Source organism: Corythoichthys intestinalis, chromosome 7, assembly GCF_030265065.1.
Source record: "Corythoichthys intestinalis isolate RoL2023-P3 chromosome 7, ASM3026506v1, whole genome shotgun sequence".
In the NCBI taxonomy this organism is placed as follows: Eukaryota; Metazoa; Chordata; class Actinopteri; order Syngnathiformes; family Syngnathidae; genus Corythoichthys; species Corythoichthys intestinalis.
Window position 1 is genome coordinate 55,043,640 of NC_080401.1, and position 12,105 is coordinate 55,055,744.

Below are 12,105 nucleotides of genomic sequence, written 5' to 3' on the forward strand. Positions count from 1 at the left end.
TCATGAATATTAATGAGCAGAAGTGACGTGTTGCTTGCGGTGCGCCAATTGACTCGCGCTAGCTTAGCCACTCCGGAACCTTGAAACTAACAAATATTGCACAAACTACACAGAATCGGTTGAAATCAACTCCACCGACTAACTAACCCCCCCCAACTCGATGATTGAGCCTGATGCTAAAAATTCTGAACTTCCCCTTTACAAGCGTGAAAATGGGTCACGGGTTAAAAAGGTGAGAAGGGCCTGGAGGAAATAAGTTCCGGTACACTGTAGAACTAGGGCTGTCCCAAAGAACTAATTTTCTCCCGATTTTTCAGCCGATTATTTTTGCGATTAGTCGATAATCTAATAATTTTTCCTCCACTAATTTAGCAATTAAATTTTTGATGACACTTATAAATTCACAAAAACATTTTGGAACACTTAAATTCTTTGTTTAAGTACAAATAAGCACGTAAATAACAATAGATCACAAACAATGAGGTCAAATGCTGATAGCATCAACTAGTGCAAAAGAATGGAATGCAAACAGATTCAAAACATTGACTTCGCCTTTCCAACATGATTAAAAAAAATTCCTTAAAAAATTATCTAGCATTAACATTATGGTATTCTACTATATACAATAGTAGTATAATAATTATTCATTGCCAATTACATTTTTCATAAAGCGTTTTAAAGCTATTCTTAGTGCAGAATCTGAATTCTGAAGTACGTGGCATTAACTCCAGAAATTGTTATTTATATGACGAACATTACGTGCTTTTATTTTTTAAATGTTCTCGGAAGTACGTACGCGAAACCTCTAACAGTAAGCTTTACACTCCGCAAAAAAAAAAAGCTCTTTTTGTCATTGCATGTGGTTTCAGTAATCAATTTTTTTCATTTTTCCTTTGCAAATGCTGTCAACCAGCAATTTTTCATGTTTGAAGTGTCACCTTTTAACCGCAAGTTTGCTTTTGGAGAAGACTGCCAATGTTTTATAGCAGGCTAAAGTAGGTTGTCTTTTTTCTCCATTAGCCTCAATGTAGCAATGCTAATGTTTACAGTGTTCAATATAGATGTGTTTCCTTATTTTGTATGTCTGAACTTTAATTCTACAGCCAATAAACATCTGAAAGGGACTGTTGTCTCATATGCCAACAGCATGCACGTACAAATGTATGCACACACATCACGTGGCGATAAAACGCAGCCGTGAAAGTTACTGCCCTCATTTTTATTTACCGTGCGATAAATGGACCCATTGAATATCGTGACAGGCTTAGCAACTTCAATAAAATATGTCGTTAGTTAGTTAGATGGACTACGATCTAACATCTTGTAATTGTCTCCTGTCGTCTTCCAAAATTACAACTGGGTGACGGCGCTTTAGGTGTTCATTCACGGCCGACGTGCAGCCAAGCTTGGCATTGAAGAGACAGGACACAACAGTGTACCCTCCTTTGTTTTGTTGAAATAAGTCAATGTTTTGGACACTCTGGTGCACTTTTTGGGCTTTGTGCCGCTTTCCCCACTTGCGTCCGACATTTTTAATCTCCCGATCCCCTCCTGCCCGCCCTAAAAATTTTCTCCTCGTATCTACACATTTCACGTAGGTCACCCTTTTTGACTTCAAAACGGTAAAACTCACGAAAGGTGAGAGATTTTCATGCCTGCCTTTAGTGTCAACTTTGAATAGTTGTCCACTGTTGTGACCACTGTCCCGAAAAGGGTTTGTTAAAAAAAAGTTTTCTTACCTTTTACTGGTGTTTTTCCCATTTTTTGCGTCTTGCAACACCTAAACGTCTGTTGCTGGTTCTTTTGCTGCTGCTCTTGAGCTTTTTGTCCTGAAAAAGTCAAGTAAATTTCTATTAAATATTATTATTTAGTCGGTAATCCTATATCCAACCATTTAACTTGACCACATTTTCTAGGAATATGATATAAAACAACAAATATCGTGATGTAAATACACTTTCGTCCCTTTTAATAGCTTTATTATGATGAATTGACATGTTTTCCCCACATAGCATTGCAACTTTATCCCGCTATAATATGACTAATGTTTACATTTCCAGTCTCATAACTAATTATTTCAGTTGTAAATGTTTTACTTTCGTGATTTCACAGTTATTTTCGCTGTTCATATAAAATGAAATGACTAAGTCACAACTTGGTTGAACGTGAAAAGTGCGGTACAGTATAATTATGTAACGTTTACTAAGCTGCCGGTTATGCAATAACAAAATGTACATTTTCAATTAGCCAGCAAACGCGTATTCGGCAGCCGTGTACTGTGTAAATATAAAATAATTTTTAAAAAATAATTAAAAAATAACAAAAATACCGATAACCGGACACGACTATGACGTTTAACATTACGGCATCTACAGTAGAATTCCAGGTAATAGCCGGACCCCGTGTTGACAAGTTAGCCGCGTTTCCATACTAGCTTGGCTAGCTATTCTATTTATTATTTTTTTAACCCTAAAGAGAGCAATAGTGTCCACGCTATCGATCTACAATTGATTTGTTTAATTCCTTTTTTTTGTGTTTCATTGAATAATCTCTCGTGTAATGTGTTATTTAGCAGGCATCGGAAACTTACTGGTGACGCCTTTCCTGGGAAAAAGCGAGGAAAAATGAGCACTTTTTTTCTATCCCTAATCGCCAGCTGCCATTTTTTCCCTCCACTGTTTGTGTGTGCTGTGTGCGAGAGAGATAGACGAATGTAATATATGCCAAAGATCGGACGTTTACAAAGCAGGAATGTGATCTGATTGGATGAGAGGGACCGTGCGGCCAATCAACAATTCGACATTTTATGGCAAAAAGCCAATCAGAATCTATTTTCGTTATAGTTAGCCAATCAGCTTCCGAGCATGCGTTTGGGTTTCTGTAAAGTTTGACGGGGAGCCCATCTTCACTTGAGGGGATCTTTGTAGCACATGCTTGATTAAGAGTTAATAAATACTTTTGATTAATCGCTGTATTTAATTTATTCAAATGTAATTCAAATTTCAAGAGTGCACAAGAATTGCACTCATATATATGTGTGTGTGTGTGTATGTGTGTGTATATATATATGTATATATATATGTATATATATATGTATGTTTCATATTTTTTTAAAAAAAACGACTTTAAAAAATTATTCACTCACATATTTTAAACTTTTAACCAAATTATGTCACAATGAAAAAAATGGCATCTGTAAAAAAAGTCACCGATATCTACCTCATAACTATCGCTATATATATATGTATATGTATATATATATATATATACATATATATATATATATATATATTAGGGCTGTCAAAATGATCGCGTTAACGCACGGTAATTAATTTTTTTAATTAATCACGTTAAAATATTTGACGCAATTAACGCACATGTCCCGCTCAGAAAGTATTCTGCCTTTTGGTAAGTTTTACAGCAGGACTTTTTGTGCTGTCCAGCAGCGAACTCTTGTGGTCGCTTTGCGACATGGTTTATTGTTTTCTTTCCAGTTCATTATGGCTGCACTACGTCTCGGGCTGATAATGTTGTGCTTATATGATCCTTGGACAAGATTTGTCTGTAAGTATGGTTGTTGTAAAGAATGGACATATTATGTTAGTAAGCGAAATGTTATATTTTTTGTATGAGACGCTTTTTGTTTATGTTTAGTGAACCTGTATAGCGTGCTAAGCTAACGTTGTTGCTAATGCAATGCTTGTGTACTTTTTTTTTGTAGTTTTACAACGGTCTAAAGAGGACAATGGTTTGAGGCCATTTTATTAATAAATCAGATGAAAAAGGAAGAAGTCTAATTATTAAGGCGTCGTTCACTAGCTGTCTAGCTTTAGACGCTTCGGAGTGAGGACAGCATAGACAGATTTAAATGACAGTAGAGTGAAATGCCCACTACAGTCCTTTTGTACCGTATGTTGAATGTATATATCCATCTTGTGTCTTATCTTTCCATTCCAACAATTTGTTTTACAGAGTATATATATAATTTACAGAAAAATATGGCATATTTTATAGATGGTTTGAATTGCGATTAATTGCGATTAATTACGATTAATTAATTTTTAAGCTGTAATTAACTCGATTACAAATTTTAATCGTTTGGCAGCCCTAATATATATATATCAGAGGTTGCGCTAGACTTTTTCGTTGTCTGTCATTTTGACTGACAGGGTCATAAAAATCCGGTCATAATCTATTTTTTCCCGTCAATTAAATTTTTAAAATGATGATAATGACATTGTGGTGACCCTTTGTTTGGCATAATTCACCTTCCGTACTTGTGTGTCCATTTGGCCGAGCGCGTTACCGGCTACGACAGTCACGTGACAGAGACACTTAAGAGCCGCGCGCGGTCCCCTCACTATCCACTCGCTCTCGCTATATGATTGGCCGAAGAGTCGAAATGCTCTCCCGTGAAATGCCCGTTTAAAAATGTTCCCGTTGTTACTTCTTGCGTTCGCTTATAAGTGCCCATTTAAGAAGGAAAAGCGATGGATGACACTACACACAGAGCGTATTATTAACAAATGTTAAAGTTGTATAATCATATAGCGAGAATAAGGAACGTCACTGACAAGCGCAGGCCCCCGCGAGTGGATAGTGAGGGGTCTAGGATAGTGCGCCTACAGCTAACAAGACTCTTAACATTGCATACCGCTTCAACATATTCAATAGTATTTAGTTTTCATTCATTTTAAATTAATATTCTGTCCGAACAAGCTTAACAGAGAATCCACACCGTGCCATCACACATCAAGCAGATGAATATGTAACTTTTTCTCTGCAGTGACAAAAACAGCTAACTGTGGCCCCAGTAGTTAGGTAGCCTACCATATGTAGCATATGGAGCAATGAAATTAACAGTTCACCTGCTGTGGCCTGAACGCAGTCTTCCTCATGGTGCGCATGGACTTGAATTGCGTGCCCGCTTGTGCAGTCCCTGTTTTTTCACCTCTTTTATCAACACCATCGTCGTTTTGGGGCTTTTTGAAAAAACTTCGGACACTCAGTTGCCCTGACATTTTTCAGAATAAGGCCAACGACGTCATGCATCAAGAGAGACAATAGCTAATTAATAAGCTCACTCGCCACCCTGTGGTCTGGGGTGTGAATTGCAACCGGTCAAAATGACGGATGGATTTCAGTTTTTTCCGTCACCGTTTTAAAAAATCGGTCAACGACGGAAAATATTCGGTTAACGCGACCCCTGATATATATATATATATATATATATATATATATATATTAGGGCTGTCAAAATTATCGCGTTAACGCGCAGTAATTAATTTTTGTTAATTAATCACGTTAAAATATTTGACGCAATTAACGCACATGTCCCGCTCAGAAAGTATTCTGCCTTTTGGTAAGTTTTACAGCAACGCTTTTTGTGCTGTCCAACAGCGAACTCTTGTGGTCGCTTTGCGACATGGTTTATTGTTTTCAGTCCAGTTCAATACGGCTGCACGACGTCTCGGGCTGATAATGTTGTGCTTATATGATCCTTGGACAAGATTTGTCCGTAAGTATGGTTGTGGTAAAGAATGTACATATTATGTTAGTAAGCGAAATGTTATATTTTTTGTATGAGACGCTTTTTGTTTCTGTTTAATGAACCTGTATAGCGTGCTAAGCTAACGTTGTTGCTAATGCAATGCTTGTGTACTTTTTTTTTGTAGTTTTACGACGGTCTAAAGAGGACAATGGTTTGAGGCCATATTATTAATAAATCAGATGAAAAAGGAAGAAGTCTAATTATTAAGGCGCCGTTCACTAGCTGTCTAGCTTTGGAAAAAGTTGACGCTTCGGAGTGAGGACAGCATAGACAGATTTAAATGACAGTAGAGTGAAATGCCCACTACAGTCCTTATGTACCGTATGTTGAATGTATATATCCATCTTGTGTCTTATCTTTCCATTCCAACAATTTATTTTACAGAATATATATATAATTTACAGAAAAATATGGCATATTTTATAGATGGTTTGAATTGCGATTAATTGCGATTAATTACGATTAATTAATTTTTAAGCTGTAATTAACTCGATTAAAATTTTTAATCGTTTGACAGCCCTAATATATATATATATATATATATATATATATATATATGACTTTTTTTTTTGATTGAAGTGTTTGAAAATATTTTTTTGAAGCAACGTATTTTTTGATTGAATAGTAAAGACAAAAATGTCCTCGCCAAAATGTGGCCCAGACACAAATCAACATTATTTGAATCAAAAAAGTTGCCTCAATAAAAAAAAAACAACAACTTGACTTCAATCCAAAAAAAAAAAAAAAAAAAAAAAAATCAATCAAAGAAAAATAGCTTTCACATGCATTTAAAAAAAAAATTTTTTTTTTCTTCTAGTTTTTTTATTCAAACAATTTTTTTTTAAAATTTGATTGAAGCGACTATTTTCGGTTGAAAATGTATATTTTGATTCAAGCAACTTTTTGATTGAATAATAAAGACACAAATCTACCTCCATATGGCTCTGCCCAGGTGATACAATTTTTGACTGGGGTAACTACATTGGCACGACACCGGCGGGCATACCATATTCAATGGATGACGATCTCGGTGACAAGTATTGCCTAAGCAGCCTGATTTATAATTCCCTTAAAAAATGATGGGAAACAAAAAACGCTCATTGTCAACTTATTATTATAAGTATTCTTGTAAGTTAATTTCATTGCTGACACTGCGTTTCAGGGTCATCAACATGTTGTGTCCCCCCTGCCCCAAAAGTCAAACTCCGCCTATGGGTGGCACAGTGAGCGTCTCAAAAACGCAAAAAAGATGCGTAAACACTTCAAGGAACGCATTTAATTTAAGACGTAAATTAAGACGAGCCATCATAATAATATAGACCTGTGACTGATTAAATAGAAATGTAATACTTTATTTTCCACGTTTTGTACTTGATTTTGATATGTATTAGCTTCATTGTAACTTTTCCGCCACTAATTTACATCAAGATACAACTTTTTTTTTGTTTAAATCTGTAGCCCCCCCCCAAGAACATTTTATTTCTTTGCCCTAAAAGTGCTTCTTGTCAATAAATCACATTTTTGGAAAGAAATGAATGACTTTTTTTTCTTTCTTTCATGCAGTCTTTTTCCCCCCAGTAGAGAGCAGTATTGTGTATCTTAATGACTTTTACAAACTTGCGGACTCTAATGTCAGAAAATGCTACTTTAAAGGTCCTAAGAAATGGTGACCATGTGAAAAAAATAGTAAAATGTCTTCACGAATGTAATTTTACATGTAGAAAACCAATTTGTCACTCAAATATCGCTGTGTTTTACAATGTCATAGTTCTATTTTTCGGCAATTTTGGTGGCGACGTAACAAACATAATTTATTATCATTTTGGGCATTGTCAGATCACTTCCTATCATTTTAGTTTTTTTTTTAAAGTCACTTCCTATTGGTTTTGGTGCACGTGGTGGTCACTTCCAAATATACTCACTTTTTAACTCATTCTTTCCCAGCCATTTTCATCGGAGCATCCCCCTTCGCTCCTGGCCGTTTTACTGGATTTTGACTGATTTTGCAAGGCCCACGGAAATTTTTGTTCTATTGCTATATGAACATGAAACCCACCTAAAGAAAGATTAGACTCTCTTCTTTCAGCAGGAAAAAAGTTAGTTCATATCTTTTTCCTTTCTTTAGAAATCAGCATTAGAAAATAGCTTAGCTTGAGCAATTTTCCATTCTCTGATGAAAAAACTTTTTGTAAAAGCATACATTTCAAACATAACTTTGACTTTAACACAGCTATTATTTGCTTTTGTGACATCCCAAACATCAGAATAATGTTTTCCTTCTACAAAATAACATAAACAACAAGACAAATAGAGCTTTTGATAGCAAAGTAACAATTTATTTACACATAACTAAACTATTGAACTGAGAGATGATGCTGTTGTGGCTGTCTCCCCAGACGGGGTAAACTTTTCCCTCATCACCTGTCTCATCAAGATGGATTTTCTAAATATTTCTTTTGTAGTGACCACTACCTCATAACAGAATTCACTTAGGGAACTTGTATTGGGCATGTTGTGTTCCTGGGGGGGAACTAATTTAGCAGTGTGCGTTTCCGGCTGAGTCACGAGACACTATAGAGTCACAAGAGACACGAACGGCCGAACACGGCAACGCGAACTCTACTCAACGAGCAACACAGACTCAACAACATCATCCGCTACACTGGTGATCCCGATCGTTCTTCTCGGTCGTCCAACACCTGGCATCCTGGACGTCCTCCCGATCGTCCTACTCGGACTTCCCACACCTGGCATCCTGGACGTTCTCCTGATCATCCATTCGGTCGTCTTCCACCAGCGCCACGGCCATGCAAACCGACCGTTCGTTCCGCCGGTTACGCCTCCTCTCCTCACTTCCTTTCATGGTCCAATATGAGTTCTTACTTAATGCGCTACTGCCCTCCAGTGGCCAGTTTTATTGCTTTAAAATGGATTTTGAGCATTGTGCTTTGGAGCAAAGTTGCATTAGAACCTAGAGATGTCTCTTGTGAAAAAAACGTAAAAGACGTATAAATATGTTTTTGGGACACTGAAACAATTAAAAATAGAACATATTTATACGTTTTTGGGAGCAAATGAGTTAATAATAGTTATGTGACTGCTAGATGGCCTCATTATTCTGTCTTTCCTGTGTGAGTGAATACAGGCTGTTATACTGTACCTGTTTAGTGAATGCTCATTTTTAAACTGTTCTAGCATTAAAGCAACACTTGGTAACTTTTCAGTTTTGGTCGATTTTAGCGACGCCGGTGGACAAAAGCGGTAGTTTTTTTTTTAGAGATGTCCGATCACGTCATTTTCAAAGTATCGGAATCGGCAAAAAAATATCAGCCATGCCTTTTTTTTAAAAATATATTTTTAGGGCTGTCAAACGATTAAAATTTTTAATCGAGTTAATTACAGCTTAAAAATGAATTAATCGTAATTAATCGCAATTAAACGCAATTCAAACCATGAATAAAATATGCCATATTTTTCTGTAAATTATTGTTGAAATGGAAAGATAAGACACAAGATGGATATATACATTCAACATACGGTACATAAGGACTATTTGTTTATTATAACAATAAATCAACAAGATGGCATTAACATTATTAACATTCTGTTAAAGCGATCCATGGATAGAAAGACTTGTAGTTCTTAATAGAAAAATGTTAGTACAAGTTAGAGAAATTTTATATTAAAACCCCTCTTAATGTTTTCGTTTTAATAAAATTTGTAAAATTTTCAATCAAAAAATAAACTAGTAGCCCGCCATTGTTGATGTCAATAATTACTTACTCAATGCTCATGGATGCCTATAAAATCAGTCGCACCCAAGCGCCAGCAGAGGGCGGCAAAACTCCATAAAACACAACAAGTGAGCGTTTCAATGTGTACTGTCATTTAAAACTCTGAGCGGGGCATCTGCGTTAATTGCGTCAAATATTTTAACGTGATTAATTTAAAAAAATAGTTAACGCCCGTTAACGCGATAATTTTGACAGCCCTAATATTTTTTTTTAATTAAATAGTTTTCTAATTGTATTTCACGTTCCAACATAATATGTTACACTTATCCAGAGTCTTTAGTAAAATTCTGGCTTAAGGTAGGGTCATCAAATTTATCCCACTACCGGCAGTATTTAATTTTTTAAAAAATGTATCACGTTAAAATATTTAACGCAATTGATGCATGCGCTGCACGACCCACTCACGTATTGTCGCGCTCCATCTATAATGGCGCCATTTTGCCAATATAGAGAGCTAAGAGGCAGTGTAACATGAGTAGCGTGAATTTAGGCAGCCTTTAGAGCCTTGTTATGGTTGGCTAAAGCCTTACAATCCCTCTCCCTATGATTAGATATATCATGGGAAGCAATGTGGGGAAGCAAGGTAACAATTGATCTTTTTCTTATCACCTTGAAATATATCCCATCGCAGAGAAGATATATGAATTGGTAGCACTACGCACAGTCGTGGTTTCACATGTCATGGTTCCACTTCCCATCATGCATTGGGCATGGCCTTCAGTATCATTTAGTGAAAGCTCAACAAATACACTAGAAGCCAATATTTAGTCACAGTATACAAAGTCACAAGTCTTTCTATCCGTGGATCCCTCTCACAGAAAGAATGTTAATAATGTAAATGCCATCTTGAGGATTTATTGTCATAATAAACAAATACTTATGTACTGTATGTTGAATGTATATATTCGTCCGAGTTTTATTCATTTTTTTTCTTAATGCATTGCCAAAATGTATATGATCGGGAAAAATTATCGGGAATGATTGGAATTGAATCGGGAGCAAAAAAAAGCAATCGGATCGGGAAATATCGGGATCGGCAGATACTCAAACTAAAACGATCGGGATCGGATCGGGAGCAAAAAACATGATCGGAACAACCCTAGTTTTTTTCCTTAAGGAAGACTGCGTTTCGCATGAGGACCAGCGCACACCCGCACAGTGTCGTAAAATCATCAATAAATTCAAAATCAATCTTTTTGGTCTCTTGCAGATGGATTAAACAACATTTCTGTTTCCAGCGGACTTGTGAAGGATGAATAGTAATAAGGTAATGAATCCAGTTGTGGCTAAGCAATAGCATATGATGGTTAGCAACCGTGTGGCTTAGTGTGGCTAAAACCCCCTTCCGAACTCGTCAGCGCTGAGGAGGGGGAGGTGTCACGCTAGCAAGTGAAAGTCGGACAAATGTTTATTCTTATATCATGGTAGGCTGCCTTTTTTTCCTCCTCCGTCAAAACTTCTTTTCAGAATTTGCGCGAATGCGTTGGCATTAGGGCTGCAGCTATCGAATATTTTAGTAATCGAGTAATCGACTGAAAATTCTATCGATTAATCGAGTAATCGGATAAAACATTTTTGTTTTTTTAGGTAAAGAGCAATTATTAATATACATGAGAAAAAAAGATATTTAATCCAATACTGAACCATTTTCAGTCAATCAGTGTCTTTATTTTCGATGTACATTGTTGAAAACAGCCAACAATTGCATCTAAAATGTGACTAGAAAAAAAAATCACTGCTTTCACTCAAAAAAACTTTCTTTCTTATTAAAAAAAAACCCAACATATTTCTTACCTAAACATGTAATTACGCTTGATTACACACATCACTTGAAAGCTACGTGTTTTTCTCACGTGTTTCAATTGAATTTTCATTTGTGTCAAGCTATTTTTAAGTTCTAGTTAAGTTTTAAGTTAGTCTAAACTGTAAGTACTGATAGGATTTTGAGTTTTTGCAGTGTTCAAAATAAATGTATGATACCTGCTGTATTGGAGCACATTAGGGACCAGTGCTACTTGGTGTTTTATTCAGCAATGACTACTGAGCTAAAACTGACAGTTAGCTTTATTATGTTTTAATTTTACACCCTCATCACTCTACAGCGCTGTGTTTTTACAGATTAAATGAAGCCTGTATGTGAGACACGTTAGCCACGCATTGAGAGTGGTCATAATCAATAGAAACCTAGCTCTCCGAAGGGCTAACGTTACGTGCGCGAGTGCCAGTAACGTTATATTTAGCGATGAGAAGTCTACTGCTTAAAGATGGCGGCTGTGTACTAATGCTGCCCAGACACGGCTGAGTCTGTCATTTCGCATCTAGTCCTAAATGCATGCGATATCTATGAGACGCATCGGACACTACCTGCTACTAGCATCATGCGGGTGTAGTTTTTAGCAACGTCGGCGTAGTTTGTAGCGGCTGTCGGCTGCTGTAATTTTTTTTTTTTTTTTTTTAATTGCTTCTTCCTCTACGCAACTGACGTCAGCGCGTTGTCCCACATTAAAAGTAGTCCGCGCAAAACGTGATGATTAGAGCTGGCAAAATTAAACGATTCCTCGAGGTGAATAAAATTACTCGGATCAGTTTTTAAACTCGAGTTACTCGAGTTGCTCGAGTATTCGTTTCAGCTCTAGTTGGCATCGACTCGACTTCCGTCTTTATAATGAATGGGGAAAAGGGCAAGTGACATATGCCGTAAAGCAGTCAGCACATTTGTAGTTTTTTTTTTGTGTCCTCAAAGTTAATTATTGCAGGTGA

The 12,105-nt window shown here is 36.5% G+C and overlaps 1 protein-coding gene across 1 annotated transcript in view; it reads right to left on the reverse strand.

Moving 5' to 3' along the window:
* LOC130918987 (sex comb on midleg-like protein 2) overlaps nt 1-2,707 on the reverse strand; it is a 59,575-nt gene extending 56,868 nt beyond the window's left edge. Inside the window, exons 1-2 of the mRNA XM_057841335.1 lie at nt 2,591-2,707; nt 1,740-1,829 (exon numbers count right to left, since the gene is read on the reverse strand). Coding sequence (XP_057697318.1) covers nt 1,740-1,761 — 22 coding nt within the window. The 5' untranslated portion in view covers nt 1,762-1,829; nt 2,591-2,707. The remainder of the gene's footprint in view (nt 1-1,739; nt 1,830-2,590) is intronic.
* Between the last annotated feature and the right edge of the window lie 9,398 nt (nt 2,708-12,105).